Raw genomic sequence first — 27,500 nt, 5'->3', positions numbered from 1 at the left:
GGTTGGTTGGGGTTGGTTGGGGTTGGTTGGGGGTTGGTTGGGGTTGGTTGGGGTTGGTTGGGGTTGGGTGTTGGGGGTTGGTTGGGGGTTGGTTGGGGTTGGTTGGGGGTTGGTTGGGGTTGGTTGGGGTTGGTTGGGGTTGGTTGGGGTTGGTTGGTGTTGGTTGGGGCTGGTTGGGGTTGGTTGGGGTTGGTTGGGGTTGGTTGGGGTTGGTTGGGGTTGGTTGGGGGTTGGTTGGGGGTTGGTTGGGGTTGGTTGGGGGTTGGTTCGGGGTTGGTTGGGGTTGGTTGGGGGTTGGTTGGGGTTGGTTGGGGTTGGTTGGGTGTTGGTTGGGGTTGGTTGGGGGTTGGTTGGGGTTGGTTGGGGTTGGTTGGGGTTGGTTGGGTGTTGGTTGGGGTTGGTTGGGGGTTGGTTGGGGTTGGTTGGGGTTGGTTGGGGGTTGGTTGGGGTTGGTTGGGGGTTGGTTGGGGTTGGTTGGGGTTGGGTGTTGGGGGTTGGTTGGGGTTGGTTGGGGTTGGTTGGGGTTGGTTGGGGTTGGTTGGGGGTTGGTTGGGGTTGGTTGGGGTTGGTTGGGGGTTGGTTGGGGTTGGTTGGGTGTTGGTTGGGGTTGGTTGGGGTTGGTTGGGGTTGGTTGGGGGTTGGTTGGGGTTGGTTGGGGGTTGGTTGGGGGTTGGTTGGGGTTGGTTGGGGTTGGTTGGGGCTGGTTGGGGGTTGGTTGGGGTTGGTTGGGGTTGGTTGGGGTTGGTTAGGGTTGGTTGGGGTTGGTTGGGGTTGGTTGGGGTTGGTGGGGGTTGGTGGGGGTTGGTTGGGGGTTGGTTGTGGTTGGTTGGGGTTGGTTGGGGTTGGTTGGGGTTGGTTGGGGGTTGGTTGGGGTTGGTTGGGGGTTGGTTGTGGTTGGTTGGGGTTGGTTGGGGTTGGTTGGGTGTTGGTTGGGGTTGGTTGGGGGTTGGTTGTGGTTGGTTGGGGTTGGTTGGGGTTGGTTGGGGCTGGTTGGGGGTTGGTTGGGGGTTGGTTGGGGTTGGTTGGGGTTGGTTGGGGTTGGTTGGGGTTGGTTGGGGGTTGGTTGGGGTTGGTTGGGGGTTGGTTGTGGTTGGTTGGGGTTGGTTGGGGTTGGTTGGGGGTTGGTTGGGGTTGGTTGGGGTTGGTTGGGTTTGGTTGGGGTTGGTTGGGGTTGGTTGGGGTTGGTTGGGGTTGGGTGTTGGGGGTTGGTTGGGGGTTGGTTGGGGTTGGTTGGGTTTGGTTGGGGTTGGTTGGGGTTGGTTAGGGTTGGTTGGGGTTGGTTGGGGTTGGTTGGGGTTGGTTGGGTTTGGTTGGGGTTGGTTGGGGTTGGTTGGGGTTGGGTGTTGGGGGTTGGTTGGGGGTTGGTTGGGGTTGGTTGGGGTTGGTTGGGGTTGGTTGGGGTTGGTTGGGGTTGGTTGGGGCTGGTTGGGGGTTGGTTGGGGTTGGTTGGGGTTGGGTGTTGGGGGTTGGTTGGGGGTTGGTTGGGGTTGGTTGGGGTTGGTTGGGGCTGGTTGGGGGTTGGTTGGGGTTGGTTGGGGGTTGGTTGGGGTTGGTTGGGGTTGGTTGGGGTTGGTTGGGGGTTGGTTGGGGTTGGTTGGGGGTTGGTTGGGGTGGTTGGGGTTGGTTGGGGTTGGTTGGGGTTGGTTGGGGGTTGGTTGGGGTTGGTCGGGGTTGGTTGGGGTTGGTTGGGGTTGGTTGGGGTTGGTTGGGGCCGTGTGTAGACAGCTTAACACATGCTTGTGTGAATCTTTAACAGCATGCGCGGTCCCGTTGGTAGTCCATAGAGGCAGTAGCTAAGTTCCTCTTGAGTGATTGCACATTTTGTTTATCCTGTTTTATATGCAGTATGTGTTCAGGCGTTCTTCCTCTCTCTGCTGCTCCAGATCCAGGGGACAGTCCCCCGCTGCTGCTGCTAGCCGGCGCTCAACACGTCACCGTAGCACAGATGAACGGATCTTCGCTCTCCAGCCTCAAACTTGTGAACACGAGCGCTGGGGCTCAGACGCTGGACTTCAATCACCAGGAGGGGTCGGTCTGCTGGCTCTCCTCCAGCCCCAGCTCCAGCACACAGCTGTGGTGTGCCACTGTCACCAAGTTAACAGGACTATCACAGCTCCGCCAGATACACACAGGACTGGGCTTTGGGAGTATGTTTCACTATTTTTGTCTGTTATTGAAATGTTTTCTGGTTGTTGATGTGTGATTGCTACAGTATCTGTTCTTATGTCTTGGTTTTTAGATGTGGAACATATCGCAGTAGACTGGCTAACAGGGAACATGTACCTGGTGGATGGAGTTAATAACCAGGTGTTGGTCTGCAGTGACCAGGTGGAGGCTTGTGTCCCGATCGTGGACCGTGACCTTCAGAGGCCCAGTGGGATCGCTCTGGATCCTCTGATGGGGTGAGATCAGGCTGCTCCTCACTTCACTTCTCTCTTCAACAATGAACATAGATTTTCCATCAATGTTGGGCCAGAAGTAATCTTATAAATGCTAAATAAACTGCCCAGTGTAACACACACCTGACGAATGAGGGGTTAGGGAGAAATGACATATTGTAGGAGGCGTGGGGAGGCGGCATGAGGAGGAGGCGTGAGGAGGAGGCGTGAGGAGGAGGCGTGAGGAGGCAGCATGGAGAGGAGGCGTGGGGAGGCGGCATGAGGAGGAGGCGTGAGGAGGAGGCGTGAGGAGGAGGCTTGAGGAGGAGGCGTGGGGAGGCGGCGTGAGGAGGAGGTGTGAGGAGGAGGCGTGAGGAGGAGGCGTGAGGAGGAGGCTTGAGGAGGAGGTGTGAGGAGGCGGCGTGAGGAGGAGGTGTGAGGAGGAGGCGTGAGGAGGAGGCGTGAGGAGGAGGCGTGGGGAGGCGGCATGAGGAGGAGGCGTGAGGAGGAGGCGTGAGGAGGAGGCGTGAGGAGGAGGCGTGAGGAGGAGGTGTGAGGAGGAGGCGTGAGGAGGAGGCTTGAGGAGGAGGCGTGGGGAGGCGGCATGAGGAGGAGGCGTGAGGAGGAGGCGTGAGGAGGAGGCGTGAGGAGGAGGCGTGAGGAGGAGGCGTGAGGAGGAGGCGTGCCACGCGTCCAGGGTGAATTATTGAGGCCTCGGTCGCGGGAGCAGACTCCTCCAGGGTCTAAAGGATAGAGATATCAGCACTTTGACTACTAATGAAACCGTTCAAACTATAAAGATGATAGGAGAAGGGAAGCTCTTTGAGATAGTGTGTGCGTGCGTGTGTGTGTGTGTGAGTGTGTGCGTGCGTGTGTGTGTGCGCTGTGGCCCGAGACTGACTATGATCCGGGATGCTGCACATGGCTGACCTCAGTGAAGAAGATGGTCTTGGTTGTTTACATCGATTTCATGGAACTACAAATTCTATTTAACCGATCTAATGAGCTTTCAGGAATTATTGAAAGAAAACCACCAATTTTCCTGGGATGTTTCTGTGTGACAGCAATTTAAACTAGAAAGCTTAAGACTTTTTGTGTGTGTATTTGTCTTGAACCATGATGGCATTTCAACCCTCCAGGCTAAGTGAACACCGTTCCTCACTCACGCAGGATGTGTTCTAAGCCTGGTTTGATGGTTCTAAGCCTGGTTTGATGGTTCTAAGCCTGGTTTGATGGTTCTAAGCCTGGTTTGATGGGGCACAGACAGTTTTAAACCCAGGGATTGAACCTGCGTTTCAGGAAGCTGTTCCTCACGGCCGGCGGGCCTCCTGCCCGGGTGGAGCAGAGCAGCCTGGACGGCCGGGACCGCAGACGCATCGTCCAGGACAGAACCGACCGGCCCAGCGCCCCCACGCTAGACCTGGTCAGGAAGCTGGTCTACTGGGCCGACGTGGGCCTGGACCGCATCGAGGTGGCGGACTACGGCGGAAGACACCGGCGCACCGTCACACAAGGAAGCTATGTAAGATCACGCTGTGTAAGATCACGCTATGTAAGATCACGCTGTGTAAGATCACGCTATGTAAGATCACGCTATGTAAGATCACGCTATGTAAGTTCACGCTGTGTAAGATCACGCTATGTAAGATCACGCTATGTAAGATCACGCTATGTAAGATCACGCTGTGTAAGATCACGCTATGTAAGATCACGCTATGTAAGATCACGCTATGTAAGATCACGCTGTGTAAGATCACGCTATGTAAGTTCACGCTATGTAAGATCACGCTATGTAAGATCACGCTGTGTAAGATCACGCTGTGTAAGATCACGCTATGTAAGATCACGCTATGTAAGATCACGCTATGTAAGATCACGCTATGTAAGATCACGCTATGTTAGATCACGCTATGTAAGATCACGCTATGTAAGATCACGCTATGTAAGATCACGCTGTGTAAGATCACGCTATGTAAGATCACGCTATGTAAGATCACGCTATGTAAGATCACGCTATGTAAGATCACGTTATGTAAGATCACGCTATGTAAGATCACGCTATGTAAGATCACGTTATGTAAGATCACGCTATGTAAGATCACACTGTGTAAGATCACGCTATGTAAGATCACGCTATGTAAGATCACGCTATGTAAGATCACGCTATGTAAGATCACGCTGTGTAAGATCACGCTATGTAAGATCACGCTATGTAAGATCACGCTGTGTAAGATCACGCTATGTAAGATCACGCTATGTAAGATCACGCTGTGTAAGATCACGCTGGCGGGCCAGAGAGCTGTGTGTTGACTTGAGAGGAAAGTTATTGCTTCATTTCTCCCGCTGTTCGATCCCCTCATCACACACTCAGCAGCAGGATTACACTGAGCAAATGTGTTGACTCTGAGATTATACTGAGCCCGCCGTAATGAAATGCAGCGCTCATGTTTGACCCCTCCCTCTTCCTGTCACTTCCTGTGCGCTGTTCCCCAGGTGTCCCACCTGAGCGCGATGGCGCTCTTTGAAGACTCTTTGTTTGCAACGTGCTCGGACCCCTCCGGTGGAGACAGAGTAGATGTTTTGCAGATAAACAGGTTTGATTTGGCTGAAGTTCAGACCGTCGCCACTGTGGAGGACGCCAGAGGAATCAAAGTCTATCATAAACTCACTCAACCAACAGGTAAGAAGTGAGATGTTTTCTCTACGCCTTTGTGCCTCTGTGTGTCTCAGCACCACTGTGTGTGTGTGTCATGTCACAGATAACACACTGTCTCTCTCTCTCCCTCTCTCTCTCTCTCTCTCTGTCTCTCTGCCTCCCCCCTCTCTCTCTCTCTCTCTCTCTCTGCCTCCCCCCTCTCTCTCTCTCTCTGTCTCCCTCCCTTTCTCTCATTCTCTTCCTGTCCATCTCTCTCTCTCTCATTCTCTCTGTCTGTCTCTCTCTCTCTCCCTCTCTCCCTCTCTCCCTCTCTCTCCCTCTCTCTCTCTCTCTCCCCCCCCTCTCTCTCTCTCATTCTCTCTCTCTCTCCCTCTCTTTCTCTTTCTCTCTCTCCCTCTCTCTCTCTCTCCCTCTCTCTCTATCTCTCTCTCTCCCCCCCCCCCCTCTCTCTCTCTCTCTCTCTCTCTCTCTCTCAGTGAGGAGTCATGTGTGTGAGGCTGACCAATCAGGGAGGAGAGGAGGGTGCTCTCACATGTGCTTGCTCAGCGGATCATATAAATCCCGGTCGTGTCGTTGTCAGACAGGGTTCCTGCTGGCCAGCGATGGGGCGTCCTGCACCCGTAAGCACAGCCTCTCTCCCAGTCTCCCTCACTACCATGGCTTTAACAGAGATGACCGCTTTTATACTGATAGTTTTCCCTCAAGCAACTCTGTCTGTGTGGATGAGAGCGCAGGGGCCTCATGGGCGGGGCCACCTGGATGTGAGCGCATGGCGCTCCCTGGGCGGAGTCACCTCACTGCTCTGTCTGTGTGCATTTACTAGTTACTGTTACCTCGCAAGGCACACCGCACACTCGGCAATTGTTGAATTTGCAGTGTTGCACGCAGGCACACACACACACACACACACACACACACACAAACACACGCACACACACACACACACACACACAGGCTGATATGTGTGGCCTGGTGTATTACTCTGTCAGGACTAATAAGCGTCCCAGTCAGCCCAGCCCGGTCGGACGGTCATTAGCGAGCGTGAATGTGGGGAAGCTTGTGATGAGTGACAGGAGGAAGCCGGCGACGCCGAGCGCTGTTGTAATTAAAATAACAAGCGCTTGATTACGCCGCTCTGCTCGGCTGACAGCGCGCGTGTTTGCTCTGTCATAACAGAGAGATAATTATGTGGGATTGACAGTGTGAAGACGAACCCGTGTGACCTTTGTGACCCTCAGGGCCCGTCAGCGAGGCGTTCCTGTTCTACGGGAAGGGTCGACCCGGCGCCGTCCTGGGGCTGGCCCTGGAGGCCGCGTCAGAGGCTCCGCCCATGAGGCCGATCGGCGGGCTGGGCAACCCCCGGGCCGTCGACTTCCACGCCGAGACCGGTCACCTTTACTTCGCCGACACCACCAGCTTCCTGATTGGCCGACAGAAACTCGACGGGTCGGGTCAAGAGACGGTCCTTAAAGACGGTCAGTTTGTTTAAAGACGGTCAGTTTGTTTAAAGACGGTCAGTTTGTTAATTTTGTTGCTGTAAGAAAAACCTCAAAAATCCCAGACTCACTTACAGTAAGAACTACAAGCCCCAGAATAGTATGAATGTACGGGAAAATAATAAGAAGTCTCCTAGAGCGAACAAAACACGTTTCACTGTAATTAATCACCTGCTATTCTATCATATAAACTGTACTTGGTTTTCTACAATTTGCAATGTCTTGAAGTATGCTTGAATCAGGTCACGCATTCACACTCAAAAGTGTTTATGTAAGCAGCATTATTTTACAGGGCTTTTGTTTGTGTGTGTGTGTCTGTGAGTGTGTGTGTGTGTGTGTGTGTGTGTGTCTGTGTGCGTGTGTGTGTGTGTGTGTTTGTGTGGGTGTGCGTGTGTCTGTGTTTGTGTGTGTATATTTGTGTGTGTGTGCATGTGTCTGTGTCTGTGTGTGTGTGTGTGCGTGTGGGTGCGTGTGTGTATGTGTGTGTGTGTGCGCGTGCCTGTGTGTGTGTGTGTGTGTGTGTGTGTGTGTGTGTGTGTGTGTGTGTGTAGTGAATCTCTCGAAGGACAATACTGTTGGATTTAAATGGCAGGAATAGAAACCTGGAGACGCTGATGAAAGACCTGAGTGCAGGAATGATCCAGAGAGGATCCCAACCAGCAACCCCTCGTCTGCTAACCCTCCCCCTGCTCCTCCTCCTCTAGACCTGGACAACGTGGAGGGCATCTCCCTGGACTGGATGGGGAACAACCTATACTGGACCAGCGACGGCCACCGGAGGACGGTGAGCGTGGCCCGGCTGGAGGGGGCGGAGCGGACCAGGCGCACGCTGCTGGAGGCGGACCTCTCTCACCCCAGAGCCATCGTGGTCGACCCCCAGCGCGGGTGAGGCCTGCTGACCCCCACCTCCCTGTTCACACTGTAGCCTCACATTTCCATAAGACTTCCTGTCAATTACAATCACTCAACGCTAGTCTGGCTCCAGACACTCAATAGGAAATGTGATTCAGGGTCTGGAAAGGCTCTCATCCAGAGTGATTTCTCGGTTGGAATTCCAACCAGGCCAATCAGCGTCCTTTGAATGCGATGACAGAATTCAACTGCGCGATGTGATTGGTTAGGGGGTGAACTGAGGACTCCCTCTGGGAAAACCTGTGCATCGGAGCGTGTTCAGAGTGTGTTCAGAGCGTGTTCAGAGCGTGTTCAGAGCGTGTTCAGTCTGAATAATGAAGGACACACAATCACAGATCAGAGGGTCAGGAGCAGCTGAACGCTGTGTGTGGATAGAGAGATATGAACGCTAATACTGAACGCTGATAGAGAGATATGAACGCTAATACTGAACGCTGATAGAGAGATATGAACGCTAATACTGAACGCTGATAGAGAGATATGAACGCTAATACTGAACGCTGATAGAGAGATATGAACGCTAATACTGAACGCTGATAGAGAGATATGAACGCTAATACTGAACGCTGATAGAGAGATATGAACGGTAATACTGAACGCTGTGTGTGGATAGAGAGATATGAACAGTAATACTGAACGCGCTGTGTGTGGATAGAGAGATATGAACGGTTATACTGAACGCTGTGTGTGGATGGAGAGATATGAACGCTAATACTGAACGCTGTGTGTGGATAGAGAGATATGAGCGGTAATACTGAACGCTGTGTGTGGATAGAGAGATATGAACGGTTATACTGAACGCTGTGTGTGGATAGAGAGATATGAACGCTAATACTGAACGCTGATAGAGAGATATGAACGCTAATACTGAACGCTGATAGAGAGATATGAACGCTAATACTGAACGCTGTGTGTGGATAGAGAGATATGAACGCTAATACTGAACGCTGATAGAGAGATATGAACGCTAATACTGAACGCTGTGTGTGGATAGAGAGATATGAACGCTAATACTGAACGCTGATAGAGAGATATGAACGCTTATACTGAACGCTGATAGAGAGATATGAACGCTTATACTGAACGCTGTGTGTGGATAGAGAGATATGAACAGTGATACTGAACGCTGATAGAGAGATATGAACGCTTATACTGAACGCTGATAGAGAGATATGAACGCTTATACTGAACGCTGTGTGTGGATAGAGAGATATGAACGGTAATACTGAACGCTGTGTGTGGATAGAGAGATATGAACGCTAATACTGAACGCTGTGTGGATAGAGAGATATGAACGGTGATACTGAACGCTGTGTGTGGATAGAGAGATATGAACGCTAATACTGAACGCTGTGTGTGGATAGAGAGATATGAACGCTAATACTGAACGCTGTGTGTGGATAGAGAGATATGAACGGTGATACTGAACGCTGTGTGGATAGAGAGATATGAACGGTGATACTGAACGCTGATAGAGAGATATGGGCGGTAATACTGAACGCTGTGTGTGGATAGAGAGATATGAGCGCTAATACTGAACGCTGATAGAGAGATATGAACGCTAATACTGAACGCTGTGTGTGGATAGAGAGATATGAACGGTGATACTGAACGCTGTGTGGATAGAGAGATATGAACGCTAATACTGAACGCTGTGTGTGGATAGAGAGATATGAACGGTAATACTGAACGCTGTGTGTGGATAGAGAGATATGAACGCTAATACTGAACGCTGTGTGTGGATAGAGAGATATGAACGCTAATACTGAACGCTGTGTGTGGATAGAGAGATATGAACGCTAATACTGAACACTGAAAGAGAGATATGAACGGTGATACTGAACGCTGTGTGTGGATAGAGAGATATGAACGCTAATACTGAACGCTGTGTGTGGATAGAGAGATATGAACGGTGATACTGAACGCTGTGTGTGGATAGAGAGATATGAACGGTGATACTGAACGCTGTGTGTGGATAGAGAGATATGAACGCTAATACTGAACGCTGTGTGTGGATAGAGAGATATGAATGGTAATACTGAACGCTGTGTGTGGATAGAGAGATATGAGCGGTAATACTGAACGCTGTGTGTGGATAGAGAGATATGAATGGTAATACTGAACGCTGTGTGTGGATAGAGAGATATGAACGGTGATACTGAACGCTGTGTGTGGATAGAGAGATATGAACGGTAATACTGAACGCTGTGTGTGGATAGAGAGATATGAGCGGTAATACTGAACGCTGTGTGTGGATAGAGAGATATGAATGGTAATACTGAACGCTGTGTGTGGATAGAGAGATATGAACGGTGATACTGAACGCTGTGTGTGGATAGAGAGATATGAACGGTGATACTGAACGCTGTGTGTGGATAGAGAGATATGAACGGTGATACTGAACGCTGTGTGTGGATAGAGAGATATGAACGGTAATACTGAACGCTGATAGAGAGATATGAACGGTAATAATCCCTGTGGGGAGACATTTGGGTGTTTCAGCAGAGGGAAAGTACAGCGTAGGTTGGAATACAAAATATACTGTACAAAGTAGCAAATATACATACAAGAGAGAGAACAAGGAATATACACATACAGTTGTGTGTGGTGCATTGTGTGTTGTGTGTGGTGTGTGGTGTGTGGTGCGTTGTGCATTGTGTGTGGTGCGTTGTGTGTGTTGTGTGGTGCGTTGTGTGGTGTGTTGTGTGTGGTGCATTGTGTGTAGTGTGTGTTGTGTGGTGCGCTGTGTGTGGTGTGTTGTGTGTGGTGCGTTGTGTGTAGTGTGTGTTGTGTGGTGTGGAGTGTGTGGTGCGTTGTGTGTGGTGTGTTGTGTGTGGTGTGTTGTGTGTGTTGTGTTGCGTTGTGTGTGGTGTGTTGTGTGTGGTGCGTTGTGTGTGGTGTGTTGTGTGTGGTGTGTTGTGTGTGTTGCGTTGTGTGTGGTGTGTGGTGTGTGGTGCGTTGTGTGTGGTGTGTTGTGTGTGTTGCGTTGTGTGTGGTGTGTGGTGTGTGGTGCGTTGTGTGTGGTGTGTGGTGTGTGGTGCGTTGTGTGTGGTGTGTTGTGTGTGGTGCGTTGTGTGTGGTGTGTTGTGTGTGGTGTGTTGTGTGTGTTGCGTTGTGTGTGGTGTGTGGTGTGTGGTGCGTTGTGTGTGGTGTGTTGTGCGTTGTGTGTGGTGTGTTGTGTGTGGTGCGTTGTGTGTGGTACGTTGTGTTTAGTGTGTGTTGTGTGGTGCGCTGTGTGTGGTGTGTGGTGTGTTGTGCGTTGTGTGTGGTACGTTGTGTTTAGTGTGTGTTGTGTGGTGCGCTGTGTGTGGTGTGTTGTGTGTGGTGCGTTGTGTTTAGTGTGTGTTGTGTGGTGCGCTGTGTGTGGTGTGTTGTGTGTGGTGCGGTGTGTGTTGTGTGTGTTGTGTTGTGTGGAGTGTGTGGTGCGCTGTGTGTGGTGTGTTGTGTGTGGTGCGGTGTGTGTGGTGTGTTGTGTGTGGTGCGTTGTGTGTAGTGTGTGTTGTGTTGTGTGGAGTGTGTGGTGCGCTGTGTGTGGTGTGTTGTGTGTGGTGCGGTGTGTGTTGTGTGTGTTGTGTGGTGCGTTGTGTGTAGTGTGTGTTGTGTGGTGCGTTGTGTGTTGTGTGGTGCGCAGTGCCCTTCAGTGTGTGTGTGTGTGTGTGTGTGTGTGTGTGCGTGTGTGTGTGTGTGTGTGTGTGTGTGTTCTGCTGGGTCCAGCTGGATGTACTGGACGGACTGGGAGGAGGACGAGGTGAAGGACAGCGTGGGACGGATATTCAGCGCCTGGATGGACGGCTCTCACCGCCGGGCCTTCGTCTCCTCGGACGTGGTGTGGCCCAACGGGCTCAGCCTGGACCACGCCCACGCCGCCATGTTCTGGTGCGATGCGTTCTACGATCACATCGAGAGGATCTTCCTCAACGGAACCCACAGAACGGTTAGCATATCAGAGAATTCTTCTCTCCTGATCAAGACCACGCTGTGAAAACAAGGCAACAGCTCAGTGATGGGAAAAACGTGATTGATTTGATGTTTACAAATCTCTTATTATGCTACTGAATTGAGAACATACTGCAGGTCTGGATTGTGTTAACTGTGTCTTATACCGGGCCTCATGTGTGTCTACTCTGTTGAAAGGTGGTGTACAAGGGCAAAGAGCTGAGCCACCCTTTTGGCATCTCTCACTTCAATAACAACATATTCTGGACAGATTACATGAACGGATCCATTTTCCAGCTGGATCTGGATTCAGGGCAGGTTGCTCTGTTGAAAAGCGAGAGACCTCCTCTTTTTGGGCTTGGAGTCTACGCTTCCCAACGACAGACAGGTAAACACTGCCAGGTACCGTCTTCTTCAGCATGACCTCAGACATTACTGAGGTGTATAAAATGTATAATACGACCATGTTCTGGTCAACACACGCAGGTGGGCTAGATGGTCACGCTCAGAGAAAGATTGATGTGTGGGGCCTCGGATTAATTAGCAATGCACACAATGGCTCCAGAGTGTGCAGCGGAAATAATGCATTGCAATCACGTTCTCAGCAGACTGGTTGAGCCCTTCAGTACGTGAATGCACCAAAGAGTTTTTTTCCCAAAGGGATTCAGCCTTTTATCACAGATGCCAATCATAGAGCCGTGTGAGGGACTCGGTGGACTGTGGAAGCCTCAACCTGTTCTCAAACACAGTTATAGACCCAGGTTATTTCCTTTCAATAACACTTCTTATCGCATTTATCTCCAGGGAGTCTGGAGTTCGGCGGCCGCATACCTCAACTTTATATTTCCACCAGAAACCTCTCAGCACACATCTTCCTTCCTTCCTCTCACGCTGAGAAACGCCCTCCGGCCAGCCAGCACTGATGAATTCTGCACCCTTACAATTCTGACACCCGAGTGTGTATTTTGGGGCGCAGCGGACCGGCTTATACATTATTCAATGGAGGCGTCTAGTCTGTTTCATGGTGCTATCTCCACCTGGAACTCCCTAAAACTCTGATCATTTTCCATCGCCCGTGTGTGTGTTTTGTGAGAGTGGACACATCTGTTTCAATGTTTTCATCAGCTTGACCTGATGAGTTACTGACTTCAAAACGTTGTCAAGCTTACTATACTGCACCTTAATAAAAGGCTCTAGTAGCCGAGTGCTCCAGCGACTCCTCTCCATACTTGTTATCACTGATGTCCCGCTCCTCAGAAACACCGGGCATCCTGCTAGCTGAAGCTGAAGCTGGGGCGGTGGTATAGCTCAGGAGGTAGAGCGGGTCGTTCAGGGATCGTAGGGTCGGTGGTTTGAATCCCGGCTCCTCCTGACTACCTGTCGAAGTGTCCTTAGGCAAGACACTGAACCCCAAAATTACTCCCAATGAGCAGGCAAGCGCCTTGCATGGCAGCTGCTGCCATTGGTGTGTGAATGGCGCTCCGGGCCAGTGTAACAACTGGATGGGGAGCGCGTTACAAATGCAGTACCTATACCTAAGCGCGGTGAGATCAATGCCGATGTTTAAAATAACAATCTGGCTGATTTTTATTTTTTATTTTTTTTATTCCCCCTTTTGTGCCAGGGAAACACAGAAATGAAGTGTTTGGTTCCAAAACACACATTTTTCACATTTGCATAATAGGTACCTTTATCTGGGTGTGAACTATTTCTGGCATCATATTTTAAGATTAGGCTATACAGTACATATTTGTGCAAAGCAAAGCGACGTATCCACAGTGTAGCTGGAATGGAACTTTCTGGGGCAAGCGTTTTGCAAGAAAAAACCCGTAATTGTTGCGACATAACATCGGCCACTACTGTACCATCGCTGAATGTCATTTTATTTGCCGATGGGCCGATGGCGGTCAACAAGGACAACAAGGCCGATGCATCGGTGCATCCCTAGTTTTGATATTATAGCATGTCCCCAAAAAGTGGTCTTGTGGCACAACTTACCCCGTGTATGGGGTAAATTGAGCATACTGTAGGAGTGGGGTAAGTTGAGCCATTCCCCTCCTTCCCTCCCTACTTTCTCCCCCACCCTCCCCCTCCCCTCCCCTCTTCTAAGACCCCCCACGCCCTCCCCCCCCCCCTCTCTCTCCCTCCCTCCCTTCCTCCCAGGATTAAGATATTCCACAGTTATACATTTCTATACTGAATGAAATCACAGTCACTTCTTCAAATCTGATTGTATTTTCAATCATTAAACACAATTCAACAAGTTGGCCTAGATTTTCTTATAATTGCATTTGAAACCATTTCAACATGGGCCTGAGAATGTGTTAACGTGCGGCTCAACTTGCCCCTGACCAAATAGCTCAACTTACCCCAGGGCTACCATATTGAATTTATTTTCCCCCACAGCTAAAATGGCGCACTTTCATGCTGGGTTTACAGCTCATCAATACCCTAACTGATGTATAAAACACATTTAAAAATATCTATTTTGGTCTTTACACAATCCTCATGAAAGTTATGATAGAGTAAATTCACTTTCATGAGTGAAGAATGTTTTTTATGGACATAAATGTCTAACCACTTTACTCATGTGGCTCTTACCTTCACAGACTTCATGAAATTGTGCCTTTCTCCTAAATATTTCATCACATGCTAATTTTTTTTTTTTTAATGGTTTCCTAGAAAAGACCCCTCGGGTCCTGTAATATAATAATAATAATAATAATAATAATAATATATCATTATAATAAGTAATACTAATGTTGACGTGTGCAGCTGACTATAGAGAGGTCAGTGAAGGACGCTGTCGATGCTCTGCAGGTGGAAACGCTTGCCGGGTGAATAATGGAGGCTGTGCTGGTCTGTGCCTGGCCGTCCCTGCTGACAGAGTATGCACCTGTCCTGACCATCAGTACCTGGACACCAACAACCTCACCTGTTCAGGTAAGTCAGTCTCTATAAACGCTTCGCTCCACTAGAGACTGAGGACTCTCATTCCCCATTTAGTTGCTGTAAGTAAGTAAGGAAGCCTTTTGAGAACCAGTGTTTCTCGGGCCTAGTGGCCCATAGGGCAGGATCTCCTGGTTCCTTAGCGTGAGGCAGCTTGATGTACAAGTCCACCCCCTGGACATGATGCTAGTATGTCGCAGGGACTCACCCCCTATCCTACCCTTGAAGCCAAACGGAGGCATTGGGTACCGTTTTTATACTCGGCCGGGGATCGAACTCACAACCTCCCAGTCTCATGGTGAACACTCTAACCACAAGGCCACTGAGCTGGTCAGTCGCTGAAAGTGGGTGGAAACAATTGAGAGTAAAAAAACAAACTGTATTGCAGAACCAGTCAAAAGTCTTTGGGGCATGGCTTTGTTCAGGTGTGAACCAATCCAAAGTCTTTGGGGTATAACTTTGTTCAGGTGTGAACCAATCCAAAGTCTTTGGGGTGTAACTTTGTTCAGGTGTGAACCAATCCAAAGTCTTTGGGGTGTAACTTTGTTCAGGTGTGAACCAATCCAAAGCAGTAGGCGTAGTCTTGTTACCGGCCGTTCTCGCTGGCATTCTAGTGATTATTTGAACATAGAAAAGCCCGGACGCTCAGCAGACGGAGGTCCTGAATGTCTAGTATGGAGAGAAGCAGACGGAGGTCCTGAATGTCTAGTATGGAGAGAAGCAGACGGAGGTCCTGAATGTCTAGTATGAGGAGAAGCAGACGGAGGTCCTGAATGTCTAGTATGGAGACGACCCTGTGAGGCTGCCACTCAAAACCAGCCACTGAGATGAGAGAGCGACAGATAAACTACAGTATCAGATGCTTCTGAAACTCATCATGCTTTTATAGATAAGCAATGCAAACATGGACATATTTTGATGGGGACTTTCTTCATGATTGATCACTGACACATTGATTCAATTTTTGATATTATGTGTGTGTGTGCGTGTGCGTGCGTGTGTATGTGTGTGTATGTGTGTGTGCGTGTGTATGTGTGTGTGTGTGCGTATGTGTGTGTATGTGTGTGTGTGTGCGTATGTGTGTGTGTGTGTGTGCAGCCACGCCCAGGGCCTCTGAGCCTCGCGTGTGTGGTGGGGAGGAGTTCCTGTGTAGGAACCAGCGCTGCATCCAGGCCTCCTGGAAGTGTGACGGGGAAGATGACTGTCTGGACGGAAGTGATGAAGAAGTGCCCATCTGCTGTAGGTTATCTATAGGTTATCTGTAGGTTTCTATAGGTTATCTATAGGTTATCTATAGGTTATCTATAGGCTCTGTAGGTTATCTATTGGTTATCTGTAGGTTATCTATAGGTTCTGTAGGTTATCTATTGGTTATCTATAGGTTATCTATATGTTATCTATAGGCTATCTGTAGGTTATCTATAGGTTATCTGTAGGTTATCCATAACAACCATTTAGGGACCATCTCGGCATCACATCATATTATGGGCGGTAGGTAGCCCAGTTGAAAGGTCGCTGGTTTGAGGTCAGGACACTTGACAAGTGAGTTCCCATCAGTCTTTGCCAACGTGGAGCAAGGCACTTAACCCTAACACTAACCCTAACCCTAACCCTAACCCTAACCCCAACACTAGCTCCTCATTTTAGGTTGTTTTGGATAAAAGTGTCTGCTCTGTAAATGTAAAAAATGTATCAATGTAGAACATGTCAATAAGTCTTGACAGCTTGCGTTTGAACAGTTTGTTTTCATTAGAAACAACGACATGTCTGTTTCCCAGATAACCGTAGTTGCCCTGCCGACCACTTCAAGTGTCTCAGCAACCGCTGCATCCCCAAGAAGTGGCTTTGTGACGGGACGGACGACTGCGGGAGCAACGAGGACGAGTCCAACGCCACCTGCTCAGGTAGCTCCGCCCCCTCGCCACGGCGCCCTGCGCTGAGAGAGCCTCAGCTTACAGCTTGTGTTGGAGAGGAGGAAGTGGATTAAGAGGCCTGGCCTCCTAGAGCTCTGTGTTTGATGCGGTGAGAAGCAGTGTGTGTTCTTGGGCAGGTGTTTCAGCTCAGTCCTGCCGACCCGGAACCTTCTCCTGCGCCAGCGGACGCTGCATCCCAGAGGCCTGGCGCTGTGACCGCGAGGACGACTGTGGGGACAACTCCGACGAAGCGTCCTCCTGCGGTGAGCTTCTGTCCCTCCAGACCCTAACCCTCCTAACCCTGACCATAACCGTCCTAACCCTAACCATAACCGTCCTAACCCTAACCCTCCTAACCCTGACCATAACCCTCCTAACCCTAACCCTGCTAACCCTAACCTTTACCCTCCTAACCATAACCGTCCTAACCCTAACCCTGCTAACCCTGACCATAACCCTAGCGAACAGGTCGGGTCTACGAGCCGCCCAAACACGGCCCGGAAAAAAACTATCACACTGCTTTTCATGAACCTCGATGGAGGGGTGTAGCATGGAGGGGTGTAGCATGGAGGGGTGTAGCATGGAGGGGTGTAGCATGGAGGGGTGTAGCATGGAGGGGTGGAGCATGGAGGGGTGGAGCATGGAGGGGTGTAGCATGGAGGGGTGTAGCATGGAGGGGTGTAGCATGGAGGGGTGTAGCATGGAGGGGTGTAGCATGGAGGGGTGTAGCATGGGGGGGTGTAGCATGGAGGGGTGTAGCATGGAGGGGTGTAGCATGGAGGGGTGTAGGATGGAGGGGTGTAGCATGGAGGGGTGTAGCATGGAGGGGTGTAGCATGGAGGGGTGTAGCATGGAGGGGCGTAGCATGGAGGGGTGGAGCATGGAGGGGTGTAGCATGGAGGGGTGTAGCATGGAGGGGTGTAGCATGGAGGGGTGGAGCATGGAGGGGTGGAGCATGGAGGGGTGGAGCATGGAGGGGTGGAGCATGGAGGGGTGTAGCATGGAGGGGTTAGCATGGAGGGGTGTAGCATGGAGGGGTGTAGCATGGAGGGGTGTAGCATGGAGGGGTGTAGCATGGAGGGGTGGAGCATGGAGGGGTGTAGCATGGAGGGGTGTAGCATGGAGGGGTGGAGCATGGAGGGGTGTAGCATGGAGGGGTGTAGCATGGAGGGGTGTAGCATGGAGGGGTGGAGCATGGAGGGGTGTAGCATGGAGGGGTGGAGCATGGAGGGGTGTAGCATGGAGGGGTGTAGCATGGAGGGGTGTAGCATGGAGGGGTGAAGCATGGAGGGGTGTAGCATGGAGGGGTGTAGCATGGAGGGGTGGAGCATGGAGGGGTGTAGCATGGAGGGGTGGAGCATGGAGGGGTGTAGCATGGAGGGGTGTAGCATGGAGGGGTAGAGCATGGGCCAATTTAGATCCCATTCAATGTTGGCGTGCACAGGGCCATGACATGCATTCAGGGGCGAAGGTCTGTGCTCTCTGAGCATCATTTCTAGTTTTTAAATTTGTGAGAGTTCATGCGTTAAGAGTGGAAAAGCATAAACGAGATGTCAGGTCCTCTGTTGTGTCACTCTGAAGAAGACGGTCAAAACGTCACTGACTGATCTGTAAATATAAATTCTATAAATTCACTATTCGTCTTATTTGATGCCAATAATAGAGTCTGTTTGTGTTCAGCTGTGGTTGGTGTAATGTTTTGAATGACTGCATCACGTCTTTTTTTCAGATTTCCCCACCTGTGAACCAGTCACTCAGTTCAGCTGTTCCAACGGCAGATGCATTAGCGCAAAGTGGCACTGTGACTCAGGTAAACCCTCCAAAAACACTCTGCATGTCCACTCTAAATGCCCGGTCCACTCTAAATGCCCGGTGGAGACGTATTGTCATTATTATCATCGGACTTTGTTTATACAGGTGGGTAAATGAGACGAGGTGAAAAGAGAGGGTCAACAAAGTGACCTGACATGTTCCTCACCCACTCTGGCACACTACGTTCCCCTCGCCTACCTCTTCACCTCCCTCCTCCTCTCCTCTCCTCTCCTCTCCTCTCCTCTCCTCTCCTCTCCTCTCCTCTCCTCTCCTCTCCTCTCCTCTCCTCTCCTCTCCTCTCCTCTCCTCTCCTCTCCTCTCCTCTCCTCTCCTCTCCATATCCTCTCTCCTCTCCTCTCCTCTCCTCTCCTCTCCTCTCCTCTCCTCTCCTCTCCTCTCCTCTCCTCTCCTCTCCTCTCCTCTCCTCTCCTCTCCTCTCCTCTCCCCTCTCCTCTCCTCTCCTCTCCTCTCCTCTCCTCTCCATATCCTCTCCTCTCCATATCCTCTCTCCTCTCCTCTCCTCTCCTCTCCTCTCCTCTCCTCTCCTCTCCTCTCCTCTCCTCTCCTCTCCTCTCCTCTCCTCTCCTCTCCATATCCTCTCTCCTCTCCTCTCCTCTCCTCTCCTCTCCTCTCCTCTCCTCTCCTCTCCTCTCCTCTCCTCTCCTCTCCTCTCCTCTCCTCTCCTCTCCTCTCCTCTCCTCTCCTCTCCTCTCCTCTCCTCTCTTCTCTCTCTCTCTCTCTCTCTCCTCTCCATATCCTCTCTCTTTCTCCATATCCTCTCTCTCTCCTCTCCTCTCTCTCTACTCTCCTCTCTCTCCTCCTCCTCTCTCTCTCCTCTCTCTCTCTCTCTCTCTCTCTCTCTCTCTCTCTCTCTCTCTCTCTCAGATGATGACTGTGGGGATGGTAGTGATGTGGTAGTGATGCTGTTCTCTCTCTCTCTCTCTCTCCTCTCTCTCTCAGATGATGACTGTGGCGATGCTAGTGATGAGGCAGGCTGTGTTCTCTCTCTCTCTCTCTCTCTCTCTCTCTCTCAGATGATGACTGTGGCGATGCTAGTGACGAGGCAGGCTGTGTTCTCTCTCTCTCTCTCTCTCTCAGATGATGACTGTGGGGACGGTAGTGATGAGGCAGGCTGTGTTCTCTCTCTCTCTCTCTCTCTCTCTCTCTCTCTCTCTCTCAGATGATGACTGTGGCGATGCTAGTGATGCTGTGTTCTCTCTCTCTCAGATGATGACTGTGGCGATGCTAGTGACGAGGCAGGCTGTGTGCACGTGTGCTCCAGTGCTCAGTTCCAGTGCTCCAGTGGGAAGTGTGTTCCTGAGCACTGGACGTGCGACGGGGACGACGACTGTGGAGACCAGAGTGACGAGAACGCCACCTGCCTCCAGACGAGTGAGCCTACAGAGATACCCCCCCCCCCCCCAGGGTTAGACTATACAGAATACCCCCCCCCCTCCCCCAAGGTTAGACTATAGAGAATACCCCCCCCCCCTCCCCCCCCAGGGATAGGCTATAGAGAATACCCCCCCCCCCCAGGGATAGACTATAGAGAATACCCCCCCCCCACCCAGGGATAGACTATATGTTTTATATCTGGAGTTATACCTGTTCACGGGTTCAGACGGAGTCAGGCGGGGTCAGGCGGGGTAAGGCGAGTTCAGACGGGGTCAGACGGGGTCAGACGGGGTCAGGCGGGGTAAGGCGAGTTCAGACGGAGTCAGACGGGGTCAGGCGGGTTCAGACAGGGTAAGGCGAGTTCAGACGGGGTCAGACGGGGTCAGGCGGGTTCAGACAGGGTCAGGCGGGTTCAGACGGAGTCAGGCAGGTCCAGACGGGGTCAGGCGGGTTCAGACGGAGTCAGGCGGGTTCAGACGGAGTCAGGCGGGTTCAGATGGGGTCAGGCGGGGTCATACAGAGTCAGGCGGGGTCAGACGGGGTCACAGACTCTGTGTTTCTCCGTAGCTGCAGAATCGGCCGGCGACTGTCACGGACAAGAGTTCCGCTGCCGCGGCGACGGCATCTGCCTCCCGGAGCGCTGGCGGTGTGACGGGGACAAAGACTGTGAGGACGGCAGCGACGAGACGGCGTGCCCCGCCTCCCGCCCACCATGCCACGCCCACGCCTCCTTCACCTGCAGAACCTCAGGTGGCTCTAGTCAGCAGGACGCTCTGTGCTCTGCTCTCTCTCTCATGCCGTCGCTCCCAGTTAGGAGGTGTTTCCCCCCAGCAGAGATAACAATGTTGGTGTTGTGGTTTAGTTCCAGTCCCCTCTTTCTATACCCTCCCACGGACATGATTACCCACCCACGGACATGACTATAGGCTATGGAACAGGTGTGATCGCCATTGAAATTATATGAATCAAGCATGCAATTGATTGATTGATTGATTGATTGATTGATTGATTGATTGATTGATTGATTGATTGATTGATTGATTATTCGAGAATACATAAATTAGGGAATTATTTAGAAAATAAATAAATAAATAGAGGAATAATTTATGAGAATAAATAAATACAATAATTATTTATGAGAGTAAATAAATGAATCAATTGTTTAGCGATGACAGATCCAGTTGATTATGATTCCCGGTTGGACTGTGCAACATATTTGAGGGGTTATTTTGAAATATCAGAAATATTTATTGTTCACAATGGTGTCAGTTTCAAAGCGTTTCTCAAGTTTCACCTTTCGGCCGTTAGGATCACAGTTTCTCATTTGGCCTGAAATGTGCGCATGGGTCAGAGTGTGCATGGGTCAGAGTGTGCTTGGGTCAGAGTGTGCTTGGGTCAGAGTGTGCATGGGTCAGAGTGTGCTTGGGTCAGAGTGTGCATGGGTCAGAGTGTGCTTGGGTCAGAGTGTGCTTGGGTCAGAGTGTGCATGGGTCAGAGTGTACATGGGTCAGAGTGTGCATGGGTCAGAGTGTGCTTGGGTCAGAGTGTGCTTGGGTCAGAGTGTGCTTGGGTCAGAGTGTGCTTGGGTCAGAGTGTGCATGGGTCAGAGTGTGCATGGGTCAGAGTGTGCTTGGAGGTGAGCACATTCTCCGCCATTCTCCCGTCAAGTTTGTTTTTTATAAATCCCGAAGTTTGCGAAGGAGAGGGGTACACATTTTTTTGTGCGCACGCAAGCTTGAGGCCCCTGAACACAATATCCACCACAATGGCAGAGAGCTCTTCTCCATATTTCAGGACACAGCTTGGCTCATAATGAAAATGACAGACCACACTTTTTACAGATAAGTTCAGATCAAAAAGATCAGTTGTGTTTGTTTCTGTGCATCACAGCTGGCTGAACTTATTTTTAAATCCCCCTCCATGTATGTTTCTGCCTTAAAATCATCCAATATCAATTCAACATCATTCAAACCTCACAAGTTCTGAGGAGAGACAGATGGAGAGAGTGCGCACTGACTGCTGCAGTTAATACCAGCTTTTCAAAAGCGCTATTTGCACCTCTCTAACCGCGTGTGGCAGTTGGCTCATGGTCTTTATTACCTCATTTGCATACATTCAAATGAGCCTGGCGCAGTCGTGGAGCTATTTGCTCATCGGTGCAGTTTGCAATACTGATCACCCGTTGTGTGCTTTGCTTTGTGGATTGGATGCTGTTTTTTTTGTCTCATTTGCACGGGTTTTACCACTGAAAAAGCCACGCAATCCTTTTGTGGATTTGGCCCTTTGTGTTATATTGCTTAAAAAGGGCTCTATAAAATATTATTATTATTATTATTATTATTATTACTATAATATTTTTACAAACACAAACTGTGTTTTTTTTGGGGGGACCAGTTTATTTTCCATGCGTGTCTCCTCACCCAGGAAAGTGCATCAGTAAGAACTGGTTGTGTGACGGAGACCATGACTGTGAGGACCTTTCTGATGAGGAGGGCTGCGACCTCTCTGCCTGCCGCCCCCCCAGCTACCCCTGCGCCAACGACTCCTCCATCTGCCTCAAGCCGGAGAGCATCTGCGACGGCCGGATAGACTGCAGCGACCGCTCGGACGAGGGACCTTCCTGTGGTAAAGACATCCATCCTACTGCACCCTCGTCGCACTTTGGCTCTAATGTTTTTCGTCAGCTCTTAACGACCTGCAGATAGCTTTTGACAACTTTGTTCTTTATCGTGGCTTCATTCATCTTCCTACCGCCCGCCGACCTGCCCAACCCTGTAGAACTGAAGATGATGTAATACTTGCTGACCCAGGTCTTTGCTCCTCTCTGGAAGCACACCAGACGCTTTAGGGACCACACGGAGGCGGATTGAATTAACAGGAAATTGATGTCGCACTCTCCTGTTAGTCATGTCTCTCTTATGAAGTATTTAGCCCATGTTTACTGCTCTGTATATGTTCTTAGCCAATAGACAAACATTTTCCAGGAGCTTGCTCGATCGCCTCGTTGAGAGAGGTCAGGGAAGAATTTTTACAGCTCACTTTTCTGGCCCCCGGGTGAAACAGTTTTTTTGCTTCCCTCTGGAATATATAGGGGTGGCACCTATGCTCTTAGTCACTTGTTTTAGAAGGGAGATGCACTTGTGAGTTCTGGCAAGTAGTAGTACACTGGCTTTTCCTACGTTAAATGCAATTATTGTAAGTCGCTTTGGACAAAAGCATCAGCTAAATGACTGTAATGTAATGACAACACAGGAGCAACACGGGCATTTTCACATAATTCAATAACGAGTGAGGTTTGAGTGCTTTGTGATCAGGGGTGTTGACTGTCTCTGTGTGTCCCTCGGCGGGTGTTAACTGTCTCTGTGTGTCCCTCAGCGGGTGTTGACTGTCTCTGTGTGTCCCTCAGCGGGTGTTAACTGTCTCTGTGTGTCCCTCAGCGGGTGTTAACTGTCTGTGTGTGTCCCCCGGCGGGTGTTGACTGTCTCTGTGTCCCTCGGCGGGTGTTAACTGTCTCTGTGTGTCCCTCGGCGGGTGTTAACTGTCTCTGTGTGTCCCTCAGCAGTTGTTGACTGTCTCTGTGTGTCCCTCAGCGGGTGTTAACTGTCTCTGTGTGTCCCTCGGCGGGTGTTAACTGTCTCTGTGTGTCCCTCGGCGGGTGTTGACTGTCTCTGTGTGTCCCTCGGCGGGTGTTAACTGTCTCTGTGTGTCCCTCAGCGGGTGTTAACTGTCTCTGTGTGTCCCTCGGCGGGTGTTAACTGTCTTTGTGTGTCCCCCAGCGGGTGTTAACTGTCTCTGTGTGTCCCTCGGCGGGTGTTAACTGTCTCTGTGTGTCCCTCGGCGGGTGTTAACTGTCTCTGTGTGTCCTCGTCCCTCAGGGGAGTGTGCTGAGGGGAACGGCGGCTGCAGCCACCAGTGCGGCGTGTCTCCGGGGGAGGGGGCGGCGGTGTGCTCCTGCCCCCCCGGGCTCCGTCTGGGGGCCGACCGGCGGAGCTGCCAGGCCGTGGACTACTGCTCCCTGCACCTGCGCTGCAGCCAGGCCTGCGAGCAGCACAAGACCTGGGTCAAGTGCTCCTGCTACCCGGGATGGACGCTGGGACACGACGGAGAGACCTGCCACAGCACCGGTGCCTCCGCACACACACCCTGCCCCCCGCACTGTGTGTGTGTGTGTGTGTGTGTGTGTGTCTGTGTGTGTGTGTCTGTGTGTGTGCGTCTGTGAGTGTGTGTGTGTGTGTGTGTCTGTGTGTGTCTGTCTGTGTGTGTGCGTCTGTGAGTGTGTGTGTGTGTGTGCGTGCGTGAGGGAGACAGAGAGAGAGACTGTGTGTGTGTGTGTCTGTGTGTCTGTGTGTGTGTGTCTGTGTGGCTGTCTGTGTGTGTGTGTGTGTGTGTGTGTGTGTGTGTGTGTGTGTGTGTGTGTGTGTGTGCGTCTGTGAGTGTGTGAGTGTGTGAGTGTGTGAGTGTGTGAGTGTGTGTGTGTGCGTGAGGGAGACAGAGAGAGAGAGAGACTGTGTGTGTGTGTGTGTGTGTGTGTGTGTGTGTGTGTGTGTGAGAGAGAGACAGAGAGAGAGACACACACACACACACACACCCGGGTCGAAATACTATTTGAAACTCTTAATTACTTTAACACATTTTCGTTATCAAGCATTTAAGTTCAACTCCTTCACCTGTGAGAAGAGAAAAAAGCGTCTGAAAAGTTCCAGACGCTGACGCTCTGCTCTGCTACACATGGAAGCAGCTCGCTTTTATCTACAATCTAATTGATTTCTGAAAGTCTCTTAATTAATGGATATTTTGTTAATTTTTTAGGCTTGATTAATGCGACATGAAAGATGGGGTATGGAAATGAAATCAAGATTGATATTTAAGCATTGATTTAGGATAATCTGATTCAAACTGCTCACATGAGAAAAGGATCAATTGAAAACAAAGTAGGTTTGCTAGTGTAATTAAACACCTCAGTGTTCTCCTGCGGGTGAGAGAGTCAGAGGAAGAAATATGGAAACACTTTTCTTCATCGAGCGATCGCCTCCTGCGTTTATCCTAATTTGTCATTTGATTTGTCAGATTCCTTCGAGGCGTTCATCATCTTCTCTATCCGCCACGAGATCAGGCGTCTGGACCTCCACAGGGGAGACTACAGCCTGCTGGTCCCGGGGCTGAGGAACACCATCGCTCTGGACTTCCACTTCACCCAGCGCCTGCTGTACTGGACCGACGTGGTCGAGGACAAGATCTACAGAGGGAAGCTGCTGGACACCGGAGGTACGGTTACTGCCCCATCCCCCCTGAACGCTTCCAAAGTATTCAGAAAAAAATACATTCATAAAACAGTGTTTAGGTGTTAGTCATACTAGTGGTTATCTCTAGCGTCTCGTCTGACTCTCAGACCTGTGCATCTGAGCAGCGCAGCGCTAATAGCAGCACATCTGAGCTAGCTGAGCAGCGCAGCGCTAATGGCAGCACATCTGAGCTAGCTGAGCAGCGCAGCGCTAATAGCAGCACATCTGAGCTAGCTGAGCAGCGCAGCGCTAATGGCAGCACATCTGAGCTAGCTGAATGGCGCAGCGCTAATAGCAGCACATCTGAGCTAGCTGAGCGGCGCAGCGCTAATGGCAGCACATCTGCTCTGATGGGCCCGCTGGGGAGCGACAGCTTGCTGTCCATGTGGGGTTAACGACTAACAGTGGGAATCTGTTAGATGACAGGATGTTTATGGCTGATTGAGTACCTGAGGGGGACATTTTTTTGTTTCTCATTTGAGCTCCTCTGGATCAAAGGGAAGGTCATTCTGACCGTTGGTGACATCACTCTGCCCCTCTGTGTCCAATCAGCTGAAGTACCCTCACAGGCTTTTGTTGTTGAGCTTTTCATTATATCAAATCAAATCAAATCAAACTTTATTTATAAAGCGCATTTCATATTCAAAGGCAACACAATGCTCTTTACAGAGAGAGGGGAGGGGGGTGTATTGATTCATCCCCTAATTTTCCAGAGGGAAGCTAAAAAAGAACAAAAAAAAAGTTTCCCCATCTGAGCCAATAGGAGAGCAGTAAAAGCTCCTCCCTGACCTCTCTCAGCGAGACGATCATGCTGACCCCTGACCTGGCTGTGCCCCTGTGTCCGTGCGCTGCAGCGGTCTCGGGCATCGAGGTGGTGGTGCAGCGCGGCCTGGCCACGCCGGAGGGGCTGGCGGTGGACTGGGTGGCGGGACACCTGTACTGGGTGGACAGTAACCTGGACCAGATCGAGGTGGCCCGGCTGGGCGGGGAGCTGAGGGCCACGCTGGTGGCGGGGGGCATGGAGCACCCCCGCGCCATCGCCCTGGACCCCGACCACGGGTGCGTGTCCCACAGCGCGGCCAGAGCCCGCCCAAATACTCACATTGTGTCAAAGCATTTCAACGCTAATGTGACTAGAAAACTAATGCAGATATTCATTTCTTCATCTCGGTTCACGAGTTCAAAAGACAACACCAACGACCGCAAATGTTTAAGGAAGTTTAATTTGATGGACGGAATGAACCAATGACAATAATGAACAGAATGATTGACAGTGAAAGTTACATGATGTATTAATGAATGAATGAGATGAGAGTCCTGCATGGTAGCAGGGTATCAGATAGAGCAGCTCAGAGCCCTGCATGGTACCTGGGTAGCAGATAGAGCAGCTCAGAGCCCTGCATGGTCCCTGGATAGCAGATAGAGCAGCTCAGACCCCCACATGGTACCTGGATAGCAGATAGAGCAGCTCAGAGCCCTGCATGGTACCTGATAGCAGATAGAGCAGCTCAGAGCCCTGCATGGTACCTGGATAGAGCAGCTCAGAGCCCTGCATGGTACCTGGACACCTTAGGCTCTCTATTGGCTGGAAGCCGTTGTAAAATACTCTATAACCACACACCCGTTGTAAAATACAGCTAGGGGGGTTCTCACAGCGCCCCCTAGCTGTTCTCAAATCACTGTAACCCACAGCCTCTCCTGGTTTATTGCTTAATTGTAAACTGTGGATAATTGGCAGGAAACTAACTCAGGTGTGTCTAGTTGAGTTGATTGGCGAAGCATGGCCAGGTGCTTCTGCTGATTGGAACTGGTGTTGTCTTTCCTCCTCCCGAACCTCGGTTAGGATCCAACTCATTCAGGGTGATTGATCTTATTCATATAGATGATCGTACCAGATCTCATTCAGGGTGATTGATCTTATTCATATAGATGATCGTACCAGATCTCCATTCAGGGTGATTGATCTTATTCATATAGATGATCGTACCAGATCTGCATTCAGGGTGATTGATCTTAATTATATAGATGATCGTACCAGATCTGCATTCAGGGTGATTGATCTTAATTATATAGATGATTGTACCAGATCTCCATTCAGGGTGATTGATCTTATTCATATAGATGATCGTACCAGATCTCATTCAGGGTGATTGATCTTATTCATATAGATGATCGTACCAGATCTCATTCAGGGTCATTGATCTTATTCATAAAGATGATCGTACCAGATCTCCATTCAGGGTGATTGATCTTAATTATATAGATGATTGTACCAGATCTCCATTCAGGGTGATTGATCTTATTCATATAGATGATCGTACCAGATCTCATTCAGGGTGATTGATCTTATTCATATAGATGATCGTAGCGGATTCTTTCCTGTGCTTATAGGATCATGTTCTGGACAGACTGGGACGCCAGCTTTCCCAGGATCGAGGCGGCGTCCATGAGCGGAGAAGGACGCCACGTGGTGTACCAGGACATGGAGACGGGAGCCTGGCCCAACGGACTCACCCTGGACCACCTGGAGAAGAGGATGCTCTGGACAGACGCCAGGTCGGTCAGCCAGCGCAGACGGACAGCGGGGTGGAGCTTGTGCTTGATGTTCAAATGACGCGTGTTCAAAACCAGATTAGAGGGCAGTCAGTCTGCAGCTGAGGTACTGGTGAAATACTGAAGGATTGAAAGGTTTGACTCGTCTCTTCCAGAATCAATGGGCTTATATGACCTCAGAACGGCTCAGCATAATGCAGCATAATATTCCATGTTAG

At 50.6% G+C, this 27,500-nt stretch overlaps 1 protein-coding gene across 1 annotated transcript in view; it reads left to right on the top strand.

The window, feature by feature from the left end:
• LOC311322082 (low-density lipoprotein receptor-related protein 1B-like) overlaps positions 1-27,500 on the top strand; it is a gene marked incomplete at both ends in the record, with an annotated part of 130,697 nt that overhangs the window by 22,091 nt on the left and 81,106 nt on the right. Inside the window, 22 exons of the mRNA XM_084454092.1 lie at positions 1,884-2,147; positions 2,240-2,402; positions 3,678-3,900; positions 4,281-4,679; positions 4,872-5,058; positions 5,511-5,654; positions 6,273-6,509; positions 7,235-7,415; positions 11,157-11,376; positions 11,577-11,766; positions 14,199-14,321; positions 15,426-15,566; positions 16,106-16,231; positions 16,387-16,503; positions 17,970-18,050; positions 19,280-19,444; positions 20,015-20,197; positions 21,872-22,072; positions 23,323-23,571; positions 24,515-24,712; positions 25,584-25,788; positions 27,121-27,285. Coding sequence (XP_084310218.1) covers positions 1,884-2,147; positions 2,240-2,402; positions 3,678-3,900; positions 4,281-4,679; positions 4,872-5,058; positions 5,511-5,654; positions 6,273-6,509; positions 7,235-7,415; positions 11,157-11,376; positions 11,577-11,766; positions 14,199-14,321; positions 15,426-15,566; positions 16,106-16,231; positions 16,387-16,503; positions 17,970-18,050; positions 19,280-19,444; positions 20,015-20,197; positions 21,872-22,072; positions 23,323-23,571; positions 24,515-24,712; positions 25,584-25,788; positions 27,121-27,285 — 4,162 coding nt within the window. The remainder of the gene's footprint in view (positions 1-1,883; positions 2,148-2,239; positions 2,403-3,677; positions 3,901-4,280; positions 4,680-4,871; positions 5,059-5,510; positions 5,655-6,272; positions 6,510-7,234; positions 7,416-11,156; positions 11,377-11,576; positions 11,767-14,198; positions 14,322-15,425; positions 15,567-16,105; positions 16,232-16,386; positions 16,504-17,969; positions 18,051-19,279; positions 19,445-20,014; positions 20,198-21,871; positions 22,073-23,322; positions 23,572-24,514; positions 24,713-25,583; positions 25,789-27,120; positions 27,286-27,500) is intronic.

The sequence above is a fragment of the Borostomias antarcticus genome (genome assembly GCF_949987555.1).
Source record: "Borostomias antarcticus genome assembly, chromosome: 19".
Taxonomy (NCBI): domain Eukaryota; kingdom Metazoa; phylum Chordata; class Actinopteri; order Stomiiformes; family Stomiidae; genus Borostomias; species Borostomias antarcticus.
This window is presented reverse-complemented; position numbering and strand designations above follow the sequence as displayed.